Source organism: Phycodurus eques, chromosome 3 (assembly GCF_024500275.1).
Source record: "Phycodurus eques isolate BA_2022a chromosome 3, UOR_Pequ_1.1, whole genome shotgun sequence".
NCBI lineage: Eukaryota > Metazoa > Chordata > Actinopteri > Syngnathiformes > Syngnathidae > Phycodurus > Phycodurus eques.
Window position 1 is genome coordinate 585,001 of NC_084527.1, and position 27,965 is coordinate 612,965.

A 27,965-nucleotide genomic window follows, 5' to 3' on the forward strand; every position below is an offset into this window, starting at 1 on the left:
ACATAAAAAATAAACAAACAAACAAACAACCAACAACATAAAAACAGTCACTGAGCAATAAGAGGTTACCAGTAATATGGTAATGCCGATAAATGTATATATTTTTTGACAATTGTGCAAATGATGCAGAGTCCTCTAGCAATTTAGAGCAGTTTGAAATGACGAATACAACAATAGTCTGGTGCAGTCACCATAGCGCAAATGGCGCAGAGGCTTCAAGAAACGTATGCAGTTTAAAGCGACGAGTAGTGCGATAACGTGGAACAATGTCAATTGTGCAAATGGTGCAGACACTTCTCATGCACGAGTGGCCAGTATTGGTGAACAACAGATATGCAAACAGTGCCGAGTGGCGAGACTACTACAGTGAGTGCACAAATAATGTATAATTGGCCCGACAGAGATGTGACAATAATCTGAATGCAAAATGTACAGCACTGAGAGCCTGTAATTCTCAGGAGTTTGCAGGTCTCGATGGCTGACGCAGGGCAGTTGGACAGCGTGAGGGGCAGCTGTGGCGAAGGATGCTTCCTAAAGTACACGATCGTATCTACAGTCTCGAGCGTGTGCAGTCGGCCTGTCGACACGCAGACTCGTCACCGTCTTCGATGAGGCCGATGACAGCGGTGTCGTCTGCAAACTTCAGGAGTTTGACAGCCGGGTGCGTTGAGGTGCAGTCGTTCGTTTAGAGAGAAGAGTAGCTGAGAGAGGACGCATCCTTGGGGCTCCCCTTTTCTGGTGGTGCCTGTAGATGAGGTGGTGTCCCCCAACCTCACCTGCTGCATCCTGCCTGTCAGGAAGCTGTAAATCCACCGGCAGATGGTGGATTTAGAGACGCTGAGCTGGAAAAGCTTGGACGAGAGGAGCTCGGCGACGATGGTGTTGAACATAGAGCTGAAGTCCACGAACAGGATCCTCGCGTAGGTCCCCGCACCGTCGAGGTGTTCTTGGAAGAAGTGCAGTCCCATGTTGACTGTGTCATCCGCAGACCCATTTGCTCGGTAGGCAAACTTCAGTGGGTCCAGCAGGGTATCTGTGACGCTCTTGAGATGGTCCAGCACGAGTTCAAAGGACTTCATGACCACAGATGTCAGGGCGACAGGCATGTAGTCATTCGGACCAGAGATTGCAGGTTTCTTGGGGACTGGAATGATGGTGGAGAATTTGAAACAGGATGGTACCTCACATAGTTCCAGAGCTCTATCGAAGATCTGTGTGAAGACTGGAGCGAGGTGGTCCGCGCAGGACACAAGGTCTGGGCCTGCCGCTTTGTGGATCTTTTGTTGTCTGAAGCTACGTCTCACATCCTGTTTGTGGATGGTCAATGCAAGAGGGGGAGTCAGAGGTGCGATGGTGGTCGGTGGTGCGGCCGGGTGGGTGTGGGGTGTGAAAGTGTCCTTTTCAAATCTGCAGTAGAAGGCGTTCAAGTCGTCAGCCAGTCCTTTATTCTTGTCAGCTTGGGGGGCTGGTCGCTTGGAATTGATTAGCAATTGTAATCCACGGCAGACTGATTTAGAGTCGTTCGCGGTAAACTGTTTTTCTAGCGATGTTAATTTCTTTCATAAGATGGTTTCTAGCGCGATCATACAGGGCTCTAACCCACTTCGATAGGCGTCCTCTTTAGCCTGGCGAAGTTGCTTAAGTTTGGCAGTGAACCAATGCTTGTTATTATTTTATGTGCGAAATGAGTTTGTTGGTACAAACACCTCTTCACAGAAGCTGACATAGGATGTAACAGTGTCCGTATATTCATCCAGGCTGCCAGATGAATTTTCAAAGACACTCAAGTCTGTGCAGTCTCAATAGCTTTGAAGTTCTAGCTTTGCTTCATTGGTCCACTTCTTAACTGTTTTCACCACAGGCTTTGTGCATTTAAGTTTGTGTCTGTATGTTAGTATGAAGTGAATTAAGCAGTGATCAGACGAGCCCAGCGCTTCATGGGGGACAGCACGGTATGCGTTTTTTAGCGTAGTATAGCAGTGGTCTAAAATGTTATTTTCCCTGATAGGACAGTCGATGTGCTGCTTGTATTTAGGGAGTTCGTGGTTGAGTTTTGGTTTGTTAAAGTCCCGAGAATAATGAGGGATGAATCTGGGTGTCTTTTTTCAATTTTGTTTACTTGTTCAGCGAGCGTTAGCAGTGCGACATTCGTGTTAGCTTGAGGAGGAATGTAAACACCCGCGAGTATGAAAAATGCGAAATTAAGCGGCAAGTAGAATGACTTACAGTTCCAAATCTGCGACTCCAAGTCCGGGCTGCAGTGTGTGCTGAGCTCCGTGACGTAACAACAAGTACCGTAACAACAGTCAACAGTCCGTGGTGTAGTGGGAAGCGCGGAAGCATTGCGGCACCGTCGGGGACGCGTTCACAAAGCCATGTCTCCGTGAAGCACAGGGCAGCGGAAAGTCTTAAGTCTTTGTGAGAAGATGAAGCTCATCCATTTTGTTAGGTAGGGAGCGTAGATTGGTGACGCGAATCGACGGGAGCGGCATTCGGAATCCTCTCTTACGGACCTTGACCTGGATTTTGGCTCGTTTCGCCCGGCGTCGTCTTCACCTCCATGCTCCGTACACCGCGGCCCCCGCTTCGGTAAGTAATTCGGAGAAAAAACTGAGCGGATTTGTGAAAGTTGGTGAAAGAAAGTCCGGGGTAGACTCCCTAATGTTTAGCGAGTCTTCCCTTGTGTAAGTGAGTGACAATGTCCTCAAAGATGAATGAAAAACAAAAACATGGACAATACTAGAGAGGCCGTAACCGAGGCGACCACACGGTTAGGCGCCATCTTGGAATTTATTTCAATGTTTTGCGACTGCATAACGATAACTTAGCAATTGGCACCTTGTCCTCCCTTCATGACTCTTTTGTAAGAAGCGTATCTTATTCGCTAGCATGGAGGCGATGATCAGTGACTTACAACGCGTTAACACCTCAAAGACACAGAACTTTCGGCTCGGTGCCTTGGCAGCCAGGGGCTAATAAAATAGCGTGCATCCAAGCAGATGTTCAATGTGGACGCACCGGTAATGTCAGACGCTAGATATTTGGTTTCCCCAATATCCGTTAAAAAAAAAAAAGGATTAATATTGACATTGTTTCTTGTAGTAGTCTTAAAAAAAGCCAAAGAAGATCAAGTTGTACTTTGTTTTTTGTAGTAGTCCTCCCACGCTTTGCTGTAGTCGCTCATCACACTCGCAGGCTGACTCTGCTGACCTACAACAAGCACAAACATAAATTTATACAGATGACGAATATATCCTATGGACTGTCAATCAGATAATTAGAAGGCACATCTAAATGACACTGACCTATGACGTCGCTATGGATACGGCACAGGGTGTAACAGGATGCGTGCATGTGGTTGTAGTATGTGTGTGCGTGCGATAGAGAAAGAATGTGAATGTGTTTGTGTGTCTGTTGAAACGCGTGTGTTTGTAACATACTCTGTGTGTGCGTGTGTGTGTGGGCGCACGCTTTACCAGGGTCCTGCTGCGCGGCATTCTGCCAGCTGGTCTGGTAGGTGTTCCCCCACACGCCTGTCAAGAAGGTCTGGGCACCACCACAGCTACAAACAAACACGCATAGGCCACACACAGGTCACACGACTTTCTTGCACCTACACACAAACGTTGCCTTGGCGACCTACTTCTGGTGGGCGGGGCCTTGAGTGAAGGGACTGAAGCCGAAACCTCCGTTACTCATGATGCCAGAACCCTGAAGAGACATCATCATCGTCACTTTGTAACTGCACTTGCGGTATGACGCCACTGCGGTTGTGGCTCAGAAACAGTTGGAAGTTCCTCCTCGAACCGTCAAGATGCAAATGAGGGATTATCTTTCCGACTGCAAAGGCTTTTTGTGGATTTTAAAAAAAAAAATTTTTTTAAATTAAACCTGTCCTGTGGCCTTGCAGAATGGTGGATCTGTATGCCTTTTGTGCTTGAACAGTTTTGCAGTTTGAAATACTCCCTCTTCTTATTTTTTGTCTATTATTCTGATGTACAGGGTGATTGAAAAGTAACTCCCTATTTAAAAATACTTACTCAATTTTTTTGTGTACGAATTCGGAAGACCTTGAAGGGCGAATACGAGAAGTTCTGTCTTCCATCCCGCAAGAGTCATCCAGCTCTTCCGGGGCGATCCCTAACACGTCAATCCCATTTTCGCATTATATGTTGTTAGTACAAAGCTAGCAGGACATTCTTAAAGCACACCAGCTGTAATTTTTTGCTTTCTGTTTAGTTTGACACTAAACTTCAGCCGGGAGTGCCAATAAACAGCTTGAAGCCGTTTTTGAAGATCTGTTCACGATCTGCCAAAGTGCTTCTTATCGTCACGAGAGTTGAGCTCACTGCCAGCATACAGTGCTCGTATCTCAAACTTGGAAGTCAAAGCAAGAACAATTGTCACAATGTCAACTCGTATCGAGAAAAACTTGCAAGCCAGGTCACTCGTATCTCGAGGCACGGCTGTAGTTTTACCGTGGTATATTATTTCGGAAACCTGCTATATGCGGAACGTCACGTGACCAACACGGAAGACGGACTAGCGGAAGCATCCTGTGTATGCTGTACTAACGCGCACGACTACTGGTTAATCACATGATAGTTCAAAACCCAACTTGCTGAAAGTTTCTCTATTTCTTGGCTGGGGTCTTCGGACAAAAGTCAAATACATGTATGAATATCATTTAGTGATACAAATATGATATATGTAAAGCCTAAATGTGGAATATTGGAATATGTGGTGACATCTTGGTTTCAAAAAAGACATTGTAGACACTTAAACTTCCTAACAGGTGCTCTGTCACAGCTTCATATTTGAGTAAAGCTCAAGCTCACAAACCCCACTAATCAGATAGCTTCAGAACTTCAAACAACAGATAAATGCAATGAATTTGCTTGCTAATAATAACAATTTCAAAAATGCAATCCACCAGGTCAAGTATCCGCACAAATCAGCAAAATGAAAAAAATGATACAACACTGAAAACCTCCCGGGAATTACTCTATTACCATTCCATAATTTGATACAGTTGCCCAAAAAACTGTAGAGAAAACAGTTTAGCGGCTGAAACCATCAACTAGCGGTTTTGACTCAATACCATCTGACTTTTTCAAAACTATTGCAAAGTCCGTGGTAACTCATTTGCAGCAAATAATGAATTGCTCACTTCAGTAAGGAGAGTTTCCTAAAATTAAAAGCAGCTGCCGTTAAGCCCAAAAAATATTTAACAAAAAAAAAAAAAAAAAAAAAAAAAAAAAGAGTCCACTGGACGCTTCCATGTTAGCAAACTAGAGACCAGGGGTGCTCAATGCGTCGATCGCGATCGAAGGTAGTATTGGTAGATCGCGTGACATAAAAACGAAAAGACACCAGCCTATCCTCCATCCCATTGCTTGATTGATATACATGTAGAATCGATGATATCTGAATTTTTCTGACACTCAGGTCACACACATGCGCAAACAAGGCTGCTAAAAGGTAACTGCAGATGCGCAAACAACGGCGCCAAGCTAACACGCTAGTCAGTGAGTTTCCTCCAATTTTTATCTCTCTGTGTTTTCTTTTAAACTTAAGAAAGGGTATAAAAATGAGTGGGGGAGCTGGACCAAGTAAGAAGACAAAAACGTACCACTTTCATACGGAATGGGACGAGGAGTATTTTTTCACGATGACATTTTGGAAATGCGGATGCCTCATGTGCCAGTCTGCCATCGCATTACAAAAGAACGGAAATGCGGAGGGGCATTTTAGGAATGTGCATGGAAAATACGACACTGACTACGCATCCCTGGCTGATTCACGTCAGTCAGTGCGAGTGCAAGTCATCGGAGTAAACTCGGGTAATGTCAAAAAAATTTACGTTGTTAATTATGTTGCTTTTAATAATAATGCTTTTCATCATGCAAAGCACATGGAGTTACTTTGTGTAGGAAATGCACTATATAAATAAATTTGCTCTGCTAAAGAATAAATGTGGTTCATTTGAAAATAATGATCTATGGTTTGAATCCACTTCAAGGAAACATCAAGGGTGCTGTTGATGCATTCATTCAAAATCAAGAAAAGCCATCAGAATCGAATCGAATGTAATTAGTTATAACTAAACTAATTGAAATCGTTCCACCATACCATTCCATTTTCTACCAGGTTAACTTGTAGTTGTGAGCAAGTACATTTCCAAAGTGAATGTTCAGAATAAACAAACGGAAACCACCTCCAGCTGAATTTAAGCCTACAAAAACGTTGTTGCACATGTGCGCTACCGTGCCGTACGTACCCCGATCTTGTCGTCAATGAGCTGGCGCGCGTGCTCCATCTGCTGCGCGGACCCCCTGATGGTGAAGACGCGCGTGTTGGGGTCGGTGGAGGGCGGCGGGTTCCTCTGGAGCTCTACATGGGCGCCCGACTGCTGGTTGATGCTCTTGATGGTTTCGCCGCCTGCGCACACGCACATGCCAAGCCTTCATTTCCCGTTTGCCCACAGGAAGCGGCGGGGGCGGCGGCTACCTTTGCCGATGACCAGGCCGCACTTGTCTGCGGGGATGGTGTAGGTGACCTCCTGCAGGGGGCCGGGGGAACCCATGGTCCAATCGCCACCGCGGCCTCTGACCCGGCTGCCCCTCAGCGCCGAGCCGAAGCCGTCCCGCTCCTGGACGCCGGGCGGGAATCGAGATGCTCACTTTGTTCACGCTACTTGTGCGACTTTTGGACTACTAGTACGTGGACCTTAGGCTGGATCTCAAGGTACCAAGAATGTGGAAGAAATCTTTTATCCCACATCCTTGAGATCCATCTTAAAAGTCTATGTCCTAGTATGCTCCATGTCCTCATGAGGAAGAGAATTCAGTGCACTAGTGCCACTTTTGGCCTGCTAGTACACAATTCAACCTTAGAGGTAAACTAATGTGCTGCACTAGTAACGCTAGTGGGCCCAACTAGTATGCATGTGTCACACACTAGTAGCCAATATTTTTGATATGCATTGTAAAGTCCATGTACTAGTCGTCGTCTTTTTGTCGTCACTACTAGCCTAACTGAGGAATACTAGTAGGACAACTACATGACAGTAGTGAGGAAAACCTGAACTGCTACTAGTACTGCTACTAGTACTACCAGAGACAAAATTCTACTGCTTAGTATTTAGCACTTTTTTTTTTATTTTTTAGATTTAGGACCAGTTGTTTGAGTCACCTGCTGACGTCAACCAGCGTAGTTCTGCCTCACTAGTAACATGTAGTTGTACTACTACTATGCTAAAGTTGTCCTACTACTGTGCAGAAATGTCATACATAGTGGAAGGCACTTGTGGAAACCCCCTCCATTCTACTACAGTAGTGCACGAAGATGGCTAACTCGTGAGGACAAAGCGCATACTAGTACACTGACCTTAGGATGGATATTAAGGATACGCAATACATGCTCAATGAATAATGCTCATTATAGTTAGCGAAAACCACTGAAATAAAAATTTCATCAAAAACATTTCTTGAACTGAAATAAAATAAAAACGAGTTTAAAAAATTAACTCAACATTGCCCGTTTACAAAACGAATAAATACAAAAATTAAAAACTATAATTAGTGAAAATGTCCCAATGACAATTTGACCTATTTTCACATTGCTATGACTACAGCACAGTGTGCACACGTGTGTGTGTGTGTGTGTGTGTGTGTGTGTGTGAGATTGTAACTTGTAAAACGCACAACTAATAAGAGCTCATGTGAAACAAAGCATTTCCCCAAAATGTTAACTCATAAAAACGAGCAAACCTGCTTGATAAACGAATTAAATTGGAACCTTGGTTTTTGAAGGCCTTAGCTTTCGCTTGATTTTTGGGGTCTAAATGTTTTCCTGTTTTTGTGGATACACTCGGTTTTCACGGAAAGATAACGTTCATAATCTGTCCCAGATGATCGCACTACTCGTCACTTTAAACCGCATCCACTCCTTGAAGTCTCGGCGCCCTTTGCACAATGCTCATTGCACCGGACTATTGCAATATGAGTCATTCAAACTGCTCTAAGTGCTAGAGGACTCTGCATCTTTTTGCACAATTGTTTTTTGTCAATGTCTTGATGTCTCCAAAGTGTTCTGTAAATTGACTGTCTGTTGTACTCGAGCGGCTCCAACGACCGGAGACAAATTCCTTGTGTGTTTTGGACATACTTGGATGATTCTGATTCTGATTCTGAAATGCAAACCACCTTCATTTCCCGCAATCGAAGCGCATTTCGCAAGGCGCGTGCAAAGGTTGAACAGACGGCAAGGCGAGGCCAGGCGTATTCCGCAATGCGAGCTTTCATTAACGACTGCAAGCAAGAATCCGCAACATGGACGTAATCCTGTCCAAAGTCAGGCCTTCAACATAAAAGGATGCGGTATAAGTACACACCTTCACTAGTTTCTTGGTCCACATGGTGCCTTACGCAACTGTTGCACTTAAAAAATAAATACATAAATAAATTAATTAATAAAAAAAAAAAAGCCCAAAATTGTTTGAGTGCGCCTGCTAATAAATAAGCCACCACAAGGCCAGACAAAGCGTGGGGGAACTCTTATGCTGCGGCGCTTCTATTTATTTATTTTAGTATATTTAGTTACGCCAGCCAACTGGTTAGCACATCTGCCTCACAGTTCTGGGGACCGGGGTTTGCATGTTCTCCCCGTGGCTGCGTGGCTTTTCCCCGGGCACTCCGCTTTCCTCCCACATCCCAAAAACATGCGCGGTAGGTTGATTGGGCACTCTAAATTGCCCGTAGGTGTGAATGTGAGTGCGAATGGTTGTTTGTTTCTATGTGCCCTGCGATTGGCTGGCGACCGGCTCAGGGTGTACCCCGCATCCAGCCCGAAGATGGCTGGGCTAGGCAAAGGCGGCATGACTGGTTAGAGCGTCTGCCTCACAGTTCTGAGGACTGGGGTTCGATCCCCGGCCCCACCTGTGTGGAGTTTGCATGTTCTCCCCCTGCCTGCGTGGCTTTTCTCCGGGCACTCCGCTTTCCTCCCGCATCCCAAAAGCATGCGTGCGAGGTTCATTGAAGACTCTAAATTGAATGCGAATGCTTGTTTGTTTTTATGTAGGTGCCCTGCGATTGGCTGGCGACCAGGGGTGTACCCCGCCTCCTGCCCGATGATAGCTGGGATAGGGTCCAGCGCTCCCGCGACACTTGTGGGGAGAAAATGGAAGGATGGATGGATGTTTTCCAAAGTCAAAGCACATTTGCGGAAGTCAAAGCACACATTTGCAAATGTCTTATTTTGAAAAACCACAAAGATAATCAGTCTGCTTTTATGACAGACTACAAAAATCTGAAATATCCATCCATCCATTTTCTTCCGCTTCTCTGAGGTCGGGTCGCGGGGGCAGTAGCTTCAGCAGGGAAGCCCAGGCTTCCTTCTCATCATCCAGCTCTTCCGGGGGGATTCCGAGGCGTTCCCGGGCCAGCCGGGAGACGTGGTCTCTCCAGCGTCTCGTGGGACGTGCCCAGACCACCTCACCGGGGAGGCGTCCGGGAAGCATCCTAACCAGATGCCCGAGCCACCTCAGCTGGTTCTTCTCAATCCAGAGGAGCAGCGGCTCTCCTCTGAGTTTCTCACCCTCTCTCTAAGGGAGAGCCCGAACACCCTGTGGCCGCTTGCATCCGGGATCTTGTTCTTTCGGTCACGACCCACAGCTCGTGACCATAGGTGAGGCTAGTAACGGAGATCGACCGTTAACTTGAGAGCTTCGGCTTAGCGCCTTCTTCACCACGACAGACCGATTCAAAGTCCACAACACTGCAGACAATGCACCGATCCGCCTGGCGATCTCCCGTTGCATTCTTCCCTCACTCGCAGACAAGACCCCAAGATTCTTAAACTCTTCCATTTGGGGCAGGATCTCATCCCGACCTGGAGAGGGCACTCCGCCCTTTTCCGACTGAGGACCACGGCCTCAGATTTGGAAGTGCTGATTTTTATCCCAACTGCTTCACACTCGGCCGCGAACTGCTCCAGTGAGAGATCACGGCTTGATGAAGCCAACTGAATCACATTATCTGCAAAAAGAAGAGATGCAATACTGAGGCCACCAAACCGGACCCCCTTCTACGCATCGGCTGCGCCTAGAAATTCTGTCCATAAAAGTTATGCACAGAATCGGTGACGAAGGGCAGCCTTGGAGGAGTCCAACCCTCACCGGAACCAAATCAGACTTACTGCTGGTAATGCAGAGCCAAACTCTGACACTGTTCGTACAGGGACCGAACAGTCCGTATATGGGGGTCCGGTACCCCGTACTGCCGAAACACCCTTCACGGGACTCCCCGAGGGACACAGTCCAACGCCTTTTCCAAGTCCACAAAACACATGTAGACTGGTTGAGCGAACTCCCGTGCATACACGAGGACCCTGCCGAGGGTGTAGAGCTTGTCCACTGTTCCACGGCCAGGACGAAAACCACACTGCTCCTCCGAAGATTTAACTTCTCGACGGACCCTCCTCTCCAGCACCCCTGAATAGACCTTACCAGGGAGGAGTGTGATCCCCTCTCATTGGAACTCACCCTCCGGCACCCCTTCTTAAAAAGGGGGACCACCACCCCAGAGGCCCTGTCCCAGATGTTCAAGCGATGTTGCAGAGGCGTGTCAACCAGGACAGCCCCACAACATCCAGAGCCTTTAGGAACTCTGGGTAGATCGTATCCACCCCCGGGGGCCTTGCCACCGGGGAGTTTTTTAACCACCTCGGTGACCTCAACTCCAGAGATAGCAGAGCCAATCTCAGAGATCCCAAACTCTGCTTCCTCATGGGAAGGCGTGTTGGTGGAATTGAGGAGGTCTTCGAAGTATTCGAAGGACTGTAGATGCCTGGGCTAAGGTTTCTCCTTTGACTGTTGTCCGAGCTTTCGCGAAAGCCGGCATCATTGCCGAACAGCCACCCGGCAACGAGACTGACTCCGACGAGTACGAGGGGGAACCCGGCATGTTTGATGGCGAAATTGCCCAGCTGTTCAATTCAGATACAGAAGATGTGGACTTCGATGGATTTGTGACAAAAGATGGATCAAAAAATAATGTGTATTTTTAAATACATAGTAGAATAAAGTTCAACCAAACTCACTGTTATGCTTCCATTACCTTGTTTTAGCATGCGCTGAATAATAGGGTGCCTTACGTACGGCTTAAGTACAGGAATAGATACGGTGCGCCTTATGGTGCGGAAAATACGGTAATATGCATTAATTAATGTTTCAGCTAAAAGTGAAATATAGCATTGTTAAAGTAGTTATTTACGACTGTTTTAGCACGTCAAATGCTTTATATGTGCAAGTTTTAACTTGACTTCCTGTTTTAAGCATGTAGCCTTTTAGTTTGAAGGGTACGCACCGGAACTCAAAGTTTTGGCACGAAAAGTAACTTCACACGACACCGGTGAACTTAGAAAACGAAAGTAAACCTAGAAGGCAAGAAAAAGAGTAATGAATGGAAACAAATGCTCTGTAAAACGTCGATTCCTTCACCTACCCACCGATGAGGCACAAGGTCAGTGTTTGTGATACTGTGAGACAACCTTTAGGTGAATTCATTGTGATGTAAAGTTGTGAAGTTTTAGCACAAAGTTAAGCTTTTTTTTTTTTTCTGCCATCGGGGCTTACGTTGGTTTGAAGACTAAAATAAATGCTAAAAACCATCAGTGCAAGAGGGCAACCCCCGTTTACCTTGTTCGCTGCCTCAATGTTGGCATAGACGTATTTTACTGTTTCACACTCACTCAATTGACTTAACTAAAGTTCCGCGCGATGTAGGCTGAGGCTCGGAGCGGGAGAGAGCGGGTCAGACATCTTCTCATCGCAAAAGCCTTCTTTGCACAATATAATCTTATTCCAAATGTTGCACTGAGGCGAGTGGTCATTTATTTGAACAAAGTTAAGATCCACTTGTTCACTGCCTTAGTTATTAGGGTTTAGGGTTATTTTTGTTCATATTTTTGGGTGTCTGCAACAGATTCATTGAATTCACTATTTCTTTTGGATCTACTGCTTTGGATTTCGTACGATTCGGTTTTTCTTCAGCTTTTCTGGAACGGCTTAATGACAAAAACCGAAGATCCGCCATAAAAGGAAATGCATTAGAAAAACCAAAAGTTAAAGTTAAAAAAATAAAAAATAAAATAAAATTTAAAAAAGTCAAAACTAAAACAAATCTTGCTGTGTGTGTGTGCTTGCGCGCATGTGTGTTTTACCTGTGCGGTCTGGATGAGTTCGTTGATGAGGTGCAAAGCGTGCTGACAGCGTTCCAGCTGGCCCATCACCATGGCGACGCGCTCCGGACTGATGCCGTCATCTGCGGGAAAACAGCGAGACTTAGGTTCTCGAATCCATCAAGCGGGAATCCCCGAACGGCGCGTGAAATACCCGTTTTGAACTGGATCCGCACTCCAGCGTCATTCTGGATCTTCTTGATCATTTCGCCGTTGCGGCCGATGACGATGCCGACCGCAAATCTCGGAACGGGAACCTGCGAGGGAGTAAACGAGCGTCGCCGTCAGAGGGGCCGGCTGCAACCTAGAACCGCGGGAAGGGTGCGTTCGTTTTGGCCGAGCGTACGTCCAGGCTGGTTCCTCCCAGCCGGGCGGAGAAGTCGCTGCGTCCCGACCGGAAGTCGGCGTCCTTTTCCCGGATCACCTCCAGAACTAGCTCCTTCGCCACCTGCCACGCATCATCGCAACAAGAGACTATAACATTCGAGAAGCAAAGTACACATTTCTGGTCCATCAAAGACCTGTTTCAACAATCAAGAATGTGTCAGAAGACATTACAACATCTTAGAACATGCTACAACATTTAAGCACACTGGGCTCACACTCTGTGTGAACCCATATTTTACTTTTAAAACGCAGAAATTTCGAAAATATCCGCATTGGTTGCTAGGGGAACAGGAACTCTGTAACAGAATTAGGTGATTTGACTAGAAACTAATTCTCAGGAACTACTGGATGAATTTGGCTGAAACCTGTGCACCGACTTATAAAGCTTTTGTGTGCAACTATGACGTTTGGTGCTACACAGTTAATTAAGAAGAAGAAGAAGCAGCTGTCGATGCCTGAAGTTAAAAGATCCCCCGACAAAGCTAGTCTATTGTAACCATGACAAATATCATTACAGGTGGTGGCACATTTTACTTTGCATTAAGGAACGTATCATGAAAAAAAGCTATGAATATTTAAAGCTGTTATCTTCAGTAAGTAGTACAGTATATGCTAGAGCTGAGCGACAATAGAAAAAAAAATGTCTATCATGCCATTTGTCTTGTATCATTTATCCAATTTTCAAATAACGATTTCCACAATGTGTGCTGTAGGGCTGAAATAAGGCATTCATTTGAGAACCTCGATTTAAAAAAAAAAAAACCCTGCTGAGGATGCCTCGGCGAAGCTTTTTTTTTTTTTTTTTGTAAAGCTCAAAGGACGCCCGCGCACGCTACCTTTATTATGGCAAAGTGCTTACGTCACCTCAGAAAGGGAAGAGGGACATGGATGCATATATTTTTTAAGTTTACAGTAGATCAAATCTTTTTCTGAGCAGTTAGCAGCTCCCAAAACAAAGACTTAACCGTTTATTTCTCAAAACTTGACGAAAAGAGCACGGATTGATAACAGAAATGAAAGCTACGGGCAGGCAGAGGTAAACAGAAAGGCGATCGCTGGTTGGTCAAAAGTCAGTCGGAGTTCACAGAAGCCGACGGATGACAAAATGCGACACGCCAAGCCACAGGCTGTTGAAAGCTGGGCTAAAAGCCACGCGTGGCTTCGTTTTACGGGCAAAGAGGGTGCCGTAGATGAGAGGCATCGTTCCTTTTGTCGCCGGCACGCCAATCAAATTAAATAGTGCCTAACCTAGTCGCAGAGGTTTGTGGAAGGTGTTGCGGGCTAAAGAAAGCTAATGTTGGAAGCACAACCGCGCAGTTAAGATTCGGAAATAAATCCGGCAACGTGATCCGAAATCTACAAACGGCCGTTGAGCCGTGCCAAACGGCCAGAAGGATCAGATAAATCCATTTAATCGATCGGCAGTGTGTTCTGTATGCTACTAGATTATGTGTACGGCACAAGGCGGAGGGATATGTGACGCCATCGGGGTGCGTAGAGTCATTTGCTTTATTTTTTATTTGTGTTTGAAATTGCATAACTGGAAATGTAGACAAGAAAATACAGTTTGCTGCTTATGCACAATGTGAATTTAAGAACGCAACAGCTGATTATCGAAAAAAGGAACGTAATTGGTTGTTCATTATTAAGGGAAAAATCTTATTTTCTCTTGTGTCATAATTGCGCTTTAACCAAGCAAAAATGTATTTTATACGAATACTTGATTATTCGATAGCATCCTTAGTAGCATACTCCGTGACTCAAATATTTGATAGCTGCAGCCCTAATCGCGGCACTGCTGGATACATTTTTAATTTCTGACACTTTGAAAGAAAGCGAGAAAAGGTAAGCAGTCATACTATGCTGTATAATTGTTCATAGAATAGCTTAAAAAGTACTTTATAGTGGTATATCATTATTGGGATATAAAAAGGCCCATATCGTGATCGAAGATATTTTCAATATTGCCCAGCTCTCGCATAGACAGTAGATTTTATCGAAGTTACTTGATAGTTATGCCCCGTTTTCAAGGATTAAACTCAGCTTCGTCGGGTCTGTTTGTCTTCAAAATATAATCAAGACATAGCGAATATTTCGCTGAACGAGATGAGGAGTAGTATTCAAATTCCATGAGTTCAATGTGGACCGACAGTATCACGCGTAAGTAACTATGAGCTAACGTTAGTTCACTACTACTCGTGCTTTGCTCAAAACGACAAGACGGCACAATCGTTGAGCAACCACCAGAAAACAACTACATCAGGACAAAATTCTCGTTTTGTCTTTTTTTCCCCCCTTCATTCGTGGTTGGCCACTTCATTAGGGACAGCGAGGAGGAGGGTTGAATGCGAAGTCATCTTTTATTTTCTGTTTTGAAAAGAGGATTTCATGTTTTGTCAACGGAAGAGGCAAACAAACATATTCCGAAGGGACAGAAAACAAATCACTTCAACAATTTAAGGGAATCCCAGTTTTCTGGCGGGGGGTTTGTTTATTTCCCTCAACCCGAGGACGTATGAGCAAAGTGAAAGTAATTACAAGTATATGCTGCACTTACATCTGCCTACAAAATCACTCATTTCTACTCTCAATTACGGCCTGAAAATTTAGTTATGCTTGACCTTTTGGATATTACCAGTTGCTTCGCGTTTAATGGAATATCCTAAACCTCACCCAGATAGGCCACATGTTACATCTTGTATGGCGTCATCGTAGGGATTTCCACAGCGAATATTCATCTTTTCATTAAGTCAACCCCTTCCCCAATTAGCTGACAAGTTTCAGTCAAAAATTTACTATTCACTATTAAGCTCGGACTGGCCGAAATTCCAAACTGCTCTCGAGGCTGACCGCACAAAAATTGCGGTGACGTTTCGTTGTCACTATTTGCCCTAAATAACTCGAGTTAAATAGCGCAAATTGAACATTATTGGTCAAATGAGCAGTGTGGGCAGTAGCATAGGCATGTACTTTAGTCATCAATTATTCTTTCAGGAATTGATTTGTTATGGAGAATTTTGGAGGCGGTGGAAGTTCTCATTCCATAGTTTTTAGAAGATTCCACCAAGATGGTGGCCAATTGTCGTGTTGCTACTAGTACTAAGCTGCTGTATTTTCATGCATTTTCAAATAGGTTCTTGAATTCCTTATGCCTGGATCAGACTGCAAGACAAATTTGGTCTTTCACGATTGCACTGCCATCAAATCCTGCCGTATCTCGGGCAGACCGTGGCAATACTACACCACGTGTATTCCGATACCAACGCATCCCATCTTTTATGATCACTGGGCTTTATTTTGTCAAATCAAATACTGTCGGAAAGGCGGAACCAGAAAACGTGCCATCGGTCAACGCGACCGGACACACTCGTTACCATGCCGGCGACGACAACAACAGAATGGGCAAAAACGTGTCGTGGTCATCACCGGTGCTCGGGAGAGGATGTTCAATCGAGGACTGCTTCGGGTATGTTTATGTACTTTTAATACGATACGGCTCACAAGCAGGCAACTAAATGTTAAGTAGCCTAGCAAGCTAGTGCTAGCACTAACAGCTCTACATAAACATGTCGGCGCACTGTCGAATCATGCTCGGAAGCTTCGATAAACATTGGTTTGTGCGTGTGAATAAATGTTGACGACTGCAAGCATGGGGGGGTAACGCGCCGGTCACGATACGCAATCCGATTGGTCGATGTTTAGGTGCGTTGTCGGAGTTGTCGTTGATATGTCACACGACACGGAAGATATCCCCCCCCCCCCCCCCAAAAAAAAAAAAAATCAAACACAGGGTGATCGCAGGGCCAAATCGTTGGCCCTGCGATCCACACACACAAGAGGCCGAATCTAGGTTGAATATCGGGGCTAAAATCCTGTAGTCTGATCAAGGCATTAGTCTTCCTTGTCAAATGCCATTGCCTGAAATAAACGAATTAATAATAATAATAAATAGTTTGTCATCATGGTGTTACGTGGACAACCAAGTATTTTGTGCGGTGGTAGGTGCTAAAACATCAAAAAGCACTTCGGAACCTGAAAGAGGACCTAAGTAAGAAGGCGGACGGTCGGGTTTCCGGACCTGAACTTTGTACGGATCTCCAGAGATGCGCAGAGGCTTGTCTGCTCCTGTGGGCATGGGACCGTCCTGAATCATCATCATCTTCACGCCCGCACGCTCCTGACACGCCAACGACACGTCAACAATCAATCAGAATTGAATATGCAATCAGAATGTATGACGACAATCAATACCTGCAGCTGTTTGATAGTCTCTCCTCCTCGGCCAATCACGAGCCCCACCTTGCTGGCCGGGATCAACATCTCCTGCACCAGGGCTCCGCCCTCCCCATCGCCATGGAAACCGGGACCGTTCCTACAGCGGTCCACGATCTGGACCAGGAGACGCTTCGCCTGCCTACACGCGCACACACATTTAGATAAGTGTATATTCATACATAAATACACACACGTGCGCACACACACAAACACACACACACACACACATACATATAGACAGACAGACACACACACACACACACACACACACACAAGCAGGTGGGTGTGTGAAAGTGACATCATGATATGAAGTGGACTCTTGTGTTTCAGACTCACTCGATGCACTCTGGAGTTCCAGTCAGGGAACACGGACGCTCCATCAGACCGCCGCTGTCTACGCACGGACACGCGCAAGCAGGCACACACACACGAAAACAATCAGCGATGACGGCACAAAAGTGTGCAAACGTTCAGCGGGTGCGGTGGGACCGACCGGCGGCGATCTGGATCTTGCATCCCGACTCCAACTGGATCCTGGTGATCTGCTCGCCGCCTCGGCCGATGACTGCAACAGACGCACGCGCGCCAGCGTGAAAACATGACAACACGCTTCGGTTGTGACGCAAAAACAGGAAGTTGACTTACTGAAGCCCACCATCCTGTCGGGAACCTTGTAGTCCTCCGTCAACACCCTGAAACAGACGCGCGCGCGCACCCACAAACACACAACACTGCGCTTACAAGCATGCTAAACACACCAATAAACATGTGTGCGTGCGCGTGTCATACCTTTGGTGTCCCACAGCTGACAGTGGATTACCTACACACACACACAAAGTATATAAATACACACACGCGCACATGCTCTCTCTCTCACACACACACACACACACACACACACACACACAGTATATATATACGCACAAGCGCATATGCTCTCTCTCAAACAAGCTCATGGAGACAACTTAACATTTTTTAAAGTAACTGAAGTAAAATTAATACCTGTACAACTACGAAAAAAGCAATACACAAGAATCATTCAAAATAAGTCCTTTTTTTCATCATACTTAAAATAATCATAAGAATGAGCAGGGACCATGGTAATAACGAGCTAATAAGTTAATAAAGCGCGTAATAAATGAGGTTATTGATGAAAACAAAGGCAGCTGACGTGGGCATGGTCAAGATGCTTTTATCAGCACACTGCATACTGAACGACCAATTGACCAGCATAATCCAGTTCAACTAAAAGAACTGAAGATGACTACCGATGGACTGACGGGTGATTCGGGGTTGATTGGAAATCAATTAAATCAATAAAAAGACCAATGAATTAATTGATTGATTTTGGTGGCCGATGATATGACAGGCGCATGCATGCTCATGCTCTCACCGGCGTCGTCGGGCGCTCGCTTGTAGTAGAGGGACGGCTCCACGCTGGCCACAGAGCTGTTGATGTGCGCCAAGGCCTCGCCACCGCCCATCTTCCCCACCATCTGAAGGGCAGGGGAAGTTATCGCGCTTGGCTAACAGGAAGTTAGCATGTCACAGAAAGTAAATATATGGATTGAGTCCACTGGGTACACAAAATTGTCCAATTAGGTTAGTGATTATTTGAGTTCAACCTGGAAGTTAACGCACAAAAAGTACATAGATATATGATCCCAGACGTATACATGGGGGTCCACGATTGAGGCTACCCCAGTTCAGGGAATTAGTGTCCATTTGTGACTTCGTGAACTAAACGTGTTGTTTGTTAGTTCAACAGCGGAAGTTAGCACAGTCAGCTAACAGGAAGTTAGCATGTCACAGGAATAGGGTTGGGCATCAAGAATTGACAACCGATTGGAACCGGGACTAATATTCCGGTTCTCCCGGAAACGTTCAAATTAAAAAATCTCGGATCCCAGTTACGATGCCTACAGTCCGCTGATCCCGAAGAAGAAAATGGCGAAAACCAACAAAGAAGAATCCACACAACGACGTGCTTGAGACCAACTGCGGCGGCGAACAAAAGTGTGTCTTAACTTAGTTAAAATTAATTACCCGTCACCTCAGTGCAACACTTGGATTAAGATTCTATTGTGCAAAGGAGGCTTTCGCGATGCAGCACACAGCATAGACTAAAATGAACATTTGATTCGGGCTTCTTTATAATCAGTATCAATGTCAAACCTATGAACTAAAAACCAATGTGTGTGGAACCAACCCAATTGACTTAATAATGTTTCAGCTAAAAGTTAAATATAGCATTGTTAAAATAGTTATTTTCAACTGTTTTTTCATGTCAAATGGTTTATATGTGCAAGTTTTTAACTGTTTTAAGCTTGTAGCCTTTTATTTTGAAGGAATGCAGCCCTATGGAGGGCACAAGCCAGTGCAAACCGTAGGCCGGTCCCAAGCCCGGATAAATGCAGAGGGTCGCGTCAGGAAGGGCATCCGGCTTCAAACTTTGCCAAACAAATAGGAGCGTTCACTCAAGAATTCCATACCGGATCGGTCGCGGCCCGGGTTAACGACGTCCGCCCCGACGCCGTTACCTGCAGGGCGCCGGTGGAAATTCAGCTACTGTGGGTCAAAGACGAAGGAGAAGTGGAAAGCGGATTCTTCAACAGATAAAGAAGAGGAACGCACAGAGCCGAGAACTGAATTTGGGGACTTCGAATGTTGGGACTATGACAAGAAAATCTCGGGAGTCGCTTGACATGATGATTAGGAGAAAGGTTGATATATTGTGTGTCCAGGAGACCGGGTGGAAAGGCAGTAAGGCGAGAAGTTGAGGGGCAGGGTTGAAATGATTTGACCGTGGTGTAGATGGGAAGATAAATGGAGTCGGGGTTATTTGAAAAGAAAAGTTGGCTAAGAATGTCTCGGAGGTGAAAAGAGTATCAGATCGAGCGATGAGGCTGAAACTTGAAATTGAGGGTGTTGTGTAGAATGTGATTCGTGGCCATGCCCCACAGGTAGGATGTGACCCAGAGGTGAAAGAGAAATTCTGGAAGGAGCTAGACCAAATAGTTCTGAGCATCCCAGACAGAAAGAGAGTCGTGATTGGTGCGGATTGTAATGGACGTGGGTGAAGGAAACAAGGGTGATGAAGAAGTGATGGGGAAGTACGGCATCCAGGAAAGCAACTTGGAGGTGGTAGACTTTGCAACAAGGATGCAAATGGCTGTAGTGAACCCTTTTTTTCCCAGAAGAGGCAGGAACATAGGGTGACCTACAAGAGCGGAGGTAGAAGCACGCAGGTGGATTACATCTTGTGCAGACGATGTAATCTGAAGGTTACCAACTGTAAGGTAGTGGTAGGGGAAAGTGTGGCTAGTCAGCATAGGATGGTGGTGTGTAAGATGACTCTGGGCGTGGGGAGGAAGATTAAGAAGACAAAGGCAGAGCAGAGAACCATGTGGTGGAAGCTGAGAAAGGAAGAGCATTGTGCGGCTTTTCGGGAAGAGGTGAGACAGGCTCTCGGTGGACAGGAGGAGCATCCAGAAGACTGGACCACTACAGCCAAGGTGATCAGAGAGGCAGGCAGGAGAGTACTTTGTGTATCTTCTGGTAGGAAAGGAGAGAAGGAGACTTGGTGGTGGAACCTCACAGTACAGGAAATCATACAAAGAAAAAGGTTAGCGAAAAAGAAGTGGGACACTGAGAGGACCAGAGGAGAGGAGAAAGGAATACATTGAGATGCGACTTATGTTTGCAGATGACATTGTGATCTGCAGTGAAAGCAGGGAGCAGGTGGAGGAACAGTTAGAAAGGTGGAGGCATGCGCTGGAAAGAAGAGGAAAGAAGACCAGCTGAAGTATAGAATACATGGGCATGAATGAGAGGGCAGAGTGAGGCTACAGGAAGAAGAGATAGCAAGGGTGGAGGACTTGAAATACTCGGGGTCCACCGTCCAGAGCAATGGGGAGTGTGGTCAAGACGTGAAGAAACGGGTCCGAGCGGGTCGGAACGGGTGGAGGAAGGCGTCGGGTGTGTCATGTGACGGAAGAGTCTCTGCTAGGATGAAGGGCAAAGTTGATAAAACAGCGGTGAGGCCTGGCGGCCATGATGGACGGATTAGAGACGGCGGCACTGAAGAGACGACAGGAAGCAGAGATGGACGTGGCGGAAACGAAGATGTTGAGGTTCGCTCTCGGAATGACCGGGTCGGATCAAATTGGAAACGAGCTCATCGGAGGGACGGCCGAGGTTCGATGTTTTGGAGACAAAGTTAGAGAGGGCGGACTCGGACGGTTCGGACACGTCCGGGGGAGAAATAGTGAATATATTGGTCGAAGGATGATGAGGATGGAGTTGCCAGGCGAGAGAGCGAGAGGAAGACCAAAGAGAAGGTGGATGGATGTCGTGAGGGAAGACGCGAGGGCCGTTGGTGTTGGAGAGGAGGATGCGGGAGGGAGGCTTACATGGAAAAAGATGACGCGCCGTGGCGACCCCTAACGGGCCGAAAGGAAAAGAAGCAGCCTTTTATTTTTCGAACTTTTATTAGAACTCAGCATTTTGGCACAAAAAGTAACTTCACACGACACCGGTGAATTTTGAAAACGAAAGTAAACCTCGAAAAAAGCAACCAAATGCTATAAAACGTTGATTCCTTCACCTTCCCCCCAATGAGGCACAAGGTTCGTGTTTGTGATACTGTGAGACAACAGTTATTTGGATATGGTCCCAATTCATTGTAATGTCAACAATAAATGGATATCAAGTAAATTGGATTAGTTCCATACACACTGCCTTTTATTTCAGAGGTTTGATATTGATAGTGGTTTAAAGAACCCCGAGTCAAATGTTCATTTTAGTTTATGCTTGCTGCAGGCTGTTAAGAAAATGGATGTTCATAATTTGGACACCCTTTATTTAAACCACGCAAACATTTTTGACCCGGCCGCTAAAAGAATCAGAATCGAGAATCGTTTGGAACCTGAATCAAAATGTGGAACCGGAATTCGGAACGGAATCGCTCAAACTCAAACGATGTTCCCTACACGGGAAGTAAATAGATGGACTGAGTCTTAAGTCTAGAATGTGTTACTGCCTGTCACGATAATTTTCTTAAGACAATATATCTTCCCAAAAACTATCACGATAAACATTTTTGAATGCCTCTGAAATCATGAAAAATAAGGCCCGCCCATATTTTATTTTTTTGCTTTTATATCATTATTGTTGCTATTATATTGTAATAATTATAATTTAAAAAAATACTTGTAATTAAGTCATAATTACATATAGTTTTTTTTCTCGTTTCTCTATTAAATAGTTTTTCTTGACTTTGTGATATGGATCCCTGGGTCTGAAATAAAGAATAAATAGCCTTCTATTCCGATTATAATCGCTTTAGAAGCCCAAACCGAATGTAAATGCTCCATATAAACTCCCCCATCGGAATAAACAGGCCCAATCCGAATGGAAGTTCATTCGGTTTCACAGGGGTGGAATATTCCTTTTGCCGAGTCTGCACATGCTTCATCTCGACGCTCTAATTGCTAGAGGACTCTGCATCTTTTTGCACAATTGTCCGAAAATAAATAAATAAATTATTGTACCGGCATTACCAGATAACTAGCAACCCTTTACTGCTCAGTGACTGTTTTTTTTTGTCAACGTCTTTCTGTCTCCAAAGCGTTCTCTGTCAATTGACCGTCTGTTGTCGTACCAGAGCGGCTCCGACGACCGGAGACAAATTTCTTGTGTTTTTTGGACATACTTGGCAAAATAAAGATGATTTCTGATTCTGAATGCACGGTGACGTCGTAGTTTACGTGCGGCGTAAATATGGCGGCTCCCGACAAAGCTCGTATGCGAGGGAGATCTTTTGTTTTCACTACTGACAAGTTGTTTTCATCAAGCGGCCTTTTAAATAAACATAAAAACAATCCAAACTACTGTGCTGAATAGAAGACGGAGCTCCATCTTGATGAACGACGTGACCTTCGCGACGACATGCTCATGTCACACGGCTGTTCCGATTACATGTAGCGGACATGTATACACCCGATCGGAATAGATCAATTCACGTGTAAACAGTTGATCAGAGACCAGAATTATTATTCAACCGGAATTATTTCGATCAGAATAACTAGAAAGTCTCCACGTAAACCCGGCTACCGTGTGCTTGGTCCGCTGATGACGAGCACTTCACCTGCCAATCAAATGTACAGTGTGGCAAAAAAGTATTTAGTCAGCCAGCAATTGCGCAAGTTCACCCACTTAAAAAGATGAGAGAGGCCTGTCAATTTCATCATAGGTATACCTCACCTATGAGAGACAAAATGAGACCAAAAAAACACTAGAAAATCACATTGTGTGATTTTGAAATAATTTATTAGAAGAAGAAGAAGAATTTATTTATGAGCAAATTATGGTGGAAAATAAATATTTGGTCAAAAACAAATGTTCATCTCAATACTTTGTTCTATACCTATTTTGGCAATGACAGAGGAAAAATGTTTTCTATAAGTCTTCCCAAAGTTTTCACAAACTGTTGCTGGTATTTTGTCCCATTCCTCCATGCAGATCTCCTCTAGAGCAGTGATGTTTTGGGGCTTTCGCTGGGCAACGCAGACTTTCAACTCCCTCCAAAGATTTTCTATGGGGTTAAGATCTGGAGACTGGCTAGGCCACTCCAGGACCTTGCAATTCTTCTTACGGAGCCACTCCTTTTGTTGCCCGAGCCGTTTGGGATCATGGTCATGCTGAAAGACACAGCCATGTTTCATCTTCAACGCCGTTGCTGATGGAAGGAGGTTCATTCATTCATTCATCCCTCAAAATCTCACAATACATGGCCGCATTTTGGTCCCAGCTCTCAGCAGGCCATTCACTAGGTCCTCCCGTGTGGTTCTGGGATTTTTGCTCACGGTTCTTGTGATCATTTCGACCCCGCGGGGTGAGATCTCTCGTCTCCCCAGATCGAGGGAGATTATCAGTGGTCTTGTATGTCTTCCATTTTCTAATAATTGCTCCCACAGTAGATTTCTTCACACCAAGCTGCTTACCCATTGCAGATTCAGTCTTCGCAGCCTGGTGCAGGTCTACAATTTTGTTTCTGGTGTCCTTTGACAGCTCTTTGGTCTTGGCCATAGTGGAGTTTGGAGTGTGACTGTGAGGTTGTGGACAGGTGTCTTTTAGACTGATGACGTGTTCAAACAGGTGCCATTAGTACAGGTAACGAGTGGAGGACAGAGGAGCCTCTACAGAAGAAGTTACAGGTCTGTGAGAGACAGAAATCTTCCTTCTTTGGAGGTGACCATATATTTATTTTACACCATAATTTGCTAGGTGAGGTATATCTATGATGAAAATTTCAGGCCTCTCTCATCTTTTTAAATGTGAGAACTTGCACCACTGGTGGCTGACTAAATACTTTTTTGCCACACTGTACGTTGACGTTCGCTGTCGTCAACTATTGGCTGAATATCGTGTGCCACTGAGGTTATACTTAATAAACAGTAGGGTCGGGCATTGTTTGAATTTGAGCGATTCCGTTCCATATTAGGGTTCCACATTTTGAGTCATTCGACTCGAGGTTCTTTATAACCAGTATCAATATCAAACCTATGAACTGAAAGGGCAATGTCTGTGGAACTAACCCAATAGACTTAATATTCATTAATGTTCCAGCTAAAAGTTAAATATTGCATTGTTAAAAGTTATTTTAACTGTTTTAACTATTTTATTTTTTTGTTTCACTCACCCAGTTGAATGAGAGTTGACTTCACTGACAGCATTGTTAAAATAGTTATTTTAACAACGCTATATCGCTGCCCCTGTATTCTGTTTCAGCACGTTAAATGGTTTATGTGTGCAAGTTTTAACTTGACTTCTTGTTTTAAGCTTGTAGCCTTTTATTTTGAAGGGTACGAACTGGAACTCAGCATTTTGACACAAAAAGTGACTTCACACGGCACCGGTGAGTTTTATTTTTTAATGGATGTACCAAGTGCTCTAAAACGCCGATTCCTTTCCCTACCCACCGATGAAAGTTGCTACGGTGAGGTTTTAGCCCAATTAAATTTATTTTTTTGTCATTAGCGCTTATGTTGGTTTGAAGACGAAAATAAACGCTAAAAACCATCAGCGCAAAAGTGCAACCCACCGTTTACCTTGTTAGCTGTCTCAATGTTGGCATAGACGTATTTTATTGTTTCACTCACCCAAGTGACTGAGAGTTGACTTCACTGAAGTTCCGAGGCGCGGTGTAGGCTGAGGCTCGGAGCGCGTCAGACGCTACACATCGGGAAAAACTTCTTTGCACAATATAATCTTATTCCAAGTGTTGCACTGAGGTGACTACTCATTCATTTGAACAAAGTTAAGACACACTTTTGTTTGCCGCCGTTGGGCACAAGCACTTCATTGTGGATGTTCTTCTTCATTGGTTTACTCCGCTTCTTCATTGCTTTTCACCACTACTTCGTCGCGGCTGGAGGACTGGGCATCGAAACTGGGAACCGAATTTTTTTAATTTGAACGGTTCCGGGAGAACCGGAACGTTAGTCCCGGTTCCGATCGGTTCTCGATGCCCAACCCTAATAAACAGTTAACGTCCCCCGTGTTTCTGTTAATTGGGGACTAACACACAACAACTCGGAGAAGCACTGACATTTTAAACGACTTCATTGTGGTGCAGTGAGGTGTTTCACTCCTTAACTCGTTAGCTCGGAGCCAGGCTAGCGAACACAACAAAAAGTTAACTTGAATCTGTGTGAATCTCCGCGCTGCACCTGGAGCACGGCTTTGGATTATTGGACGCAGCCAACACTGGCAAGAGTGTACCTGTCCGCTGGCGTTCAATGAGCCCGCAAGCGGCTAATGACACAGTCGTCCAACTCTGTCGGCTCACCACAACAATGACCATTTATTGAGTCTGGAAAAACTATTGTTGTCTATTTTATTTGTCGAAAAATAAGTTGATATTCTAATTATCGTGACAGGCCTAGTTACTGTACACAAAAAATGCTAAGTGTGTTGTTTATTTATGAGTTCAACACAGGAAGTTAACACACTTGGCTAACAGGAAGTTAGCATGTCACAAAGAGTAAACAGTATTGAGTCCACTGAGTTAATTTACACACAAATTGTCAACATGTGTTTTGCTTAGTGTACTAAACACACTGTTTGCGAGTTTGAAACAGGAAGTTTAAATGCTTTGCTAACAGGAAGCTAGCATGTCACAGAAAGTAAATGTATTTAGTTCAATGTCTTAGTGTACACAAAATTGTCCACTTGTGGATTAGTTACTGCACTGTGTTGTTTGTTTGTGAGTTCAATGCAGGACATTAGCACGCTCGGCAAACAGGAAGTTAGCATGTGCGAGAAACTAAATCAACATAATCCTAGACGTTTACGCAGGGGTCCACAGTGAGTTAGTGTACACAAAAAGTCCCTGCCTGTGTGTTACTTTATGAACTAAAAACATTGTTGCTTGTGAGTTTGACACAAGAATTTAGCATTCTCTGCTAACAGGAAATGTGCACGTCACAGTTCGTTAAATAGCGTAAATAAACGATAGATGGGGTCCCCACACCTCTGCTCGCATAACCACGCGGTGTGTGTGTGTGTGTTTACATTTAAAGTCCCCTTGAGTTAGTGTACACAAAGTGTCCACTTGTGTGTTCGTTCGTGTACAAAACACGTTGCTGTTTGTTTGTTTGTTTGTTTGTTTGCGAGTTCAACAGGTTGACGGTGTGAGTGACACGTGTGGACAAACTTGTGCGCCCCCCCCTCCCCCCCCTCCCGCAACTCGTCGTCGTTGTCGTCTTTGCACCCCACTTCGGCGTGACAGCTCGTTAAAGTGCCCCCAAAGTGAGTCTCTCCCGGGTGGGGGGAGGCGAGTCCCTCCCGGGGGGCTCTCGTCAGTCGTGTTAAAGTCCGCAAAAGTGCCCCAGCTAGCCTAGCATGCTAGCTAGCGTGCGAGTGCATGTGTGTCTATGTGCGTGTGAGTTGATTGTGTAGTCCAAGTTGCGAGTGTTCGACGCTACGAAAAACAAGGTCCAAAAGTGTCGCGACTCGACGGGAAAGGAACCTTGGCGCAGGTCTTACTTGGCGGGCCCGCTGCAAGGCGTCGGCCAGGCCGTCCGACTTGAGGCCCGGCTGCCCACCGACCGAGGCCTGTCCTCCTCCTCCGCCGCCTCCCTGCTGCACCAGCTCCGCCATCATAGCGACACTCGCTAGCCGCTAGCCTGCTAGCTGCTAGCCGTCGAGCCGCTAGCTCAGCTCTCGTCTGGCAGGAGAGATGCTCTCCGTCAGCAAGAGGGCTCACTCAGATTGGAATCGCTTCACATCAAGTCAAACGGCCCCCAGAAGACTTGAGTGGAAGCGAAACGTTTCAGAGAATACGATATGTGGGAATCCGGGATGGATATATTTAAATGTCATTGAGTGTTTTGTTAGCTGTGGTTTAACGGCGGCTCTCGGGGCGTGGGTCATGACAGACTTAGAGGATCTCTGGCGCGGCTCAGCTGGCTGTTGGCGAGCCGAGCGCTTCCGGTTCCGCGTTGAGTCACGTGGTCCCGCGCCACAGGTGGCTAAAGTTAAAAACAACAGTTTTTCACGGACAAACGTAAATAATTATTTCACCGTTACTCGAAACACACTTCTTTCAACACTCCAAGGTTATTGTTATAACTACTTTTATTTGGCTTATTTGTATTATTGGAGCGTTGGCCGTGTCGTCACTAAAGTAGTCACGTGGTGTCTTGGTGAGCAGAAAGCCTGTTCAACTGAGAGTTATCGAGTTATTCACGCGTATTATTCGTTCACTAATAAACGGTAGTGTCGTGGGCTGTACATACAGATTTGATACGAATTTTTCTAAGAGATTTTGCGGCATCTCAAAGAAACCTGAAGCCACACAAGTTGAACCAATACTCACGGATCATAGTTGCTTTCGGCCCTTTATATAGCAATGGTAAGACACTTAATGTTAACTTGTTTTGCAATGTAATATTACGACAGGTATCGCATTGTTCATATTTAAGCAATGACGATCCCACAATAGCCAACTTGCATCTCACTATTTAATACTTATGCCTGTGTTACTTTGGTGATATTTT

At 45.3% G+C, this 27,965-nt stretch overlaps 1 protein-coding gene across 2 annotated transcripts in view; it reads right to left on the minus strand.

Moving 5' to 3' along the window:
• The window catches only part of LOC133399624 (far upstream element-binding protein 3-like), a 35,456-nt gene extending 8,080 nt beyond the window's left edge, over positions 1-27,376 (minus strand). For both annotated transcript variants that reach the window (XM_061671284.1, XM_061671283.1), the window contains exons 1-16: positions 26,953-27,376; positions 18,296-18,398; positions 17,692-17,722; positions 17,548-17,594; positions 17,396-17,467; positions 17,239-17,296; positions 16,879-17,041; positions 16,706-16,804; positions 12,587-12,688; positions 12,395-12,497; positions 12,223-12,323; positions 6,511-6,652; positions 6,281-6,441; positions 3,644-3,711; positions 3,477-3,562; positions 3,139-3,210 (exon numbers count right to left, since the gene is read on the minus strand). In XM_061671284.1, coding sequence (XP_061527268.1) covers positions 3,139-3,210; positions 3,477-3,562; positions 3,644-3,711; positions 6,281-6,441; positions 6,511-6,652; positions 12,223-12,323; positions 12,395-12,497; positions 12,587-12,688; positions 16,706-16,804; positions 16,879-17,041; positions 17,239-17,296; positions 17,396-17,467; positions 17,548-17,594; positions 17,692-17,722; positions 18,296-18,398; positions 26,953-27,069 — 1,525 coding nt within the window. In that variant the 5' untranslated portion in view covers positions 27,070-27,376. The remainder of the gene's footprint in view (positions 1-3,138; positions 3,211-3,476; positions 3,563-3,643; positions 3,712-6,280; positions 6,442-6,510; positions 6,653-12,222; positions 12,324-12,394; positions 12,498-12,586; positions 12,689-16,705; positions 16,805-16,878; positions 17,042-17,238; positions 17,297-17,395; positions 17,468-17,547; positions 17,595-17,691; positions 17,723-18,295; positions 18,399-26,952) is intronic.
• Between the last annotated feature and the right edge of the window lie 589 nt (positions 27,377-27,965).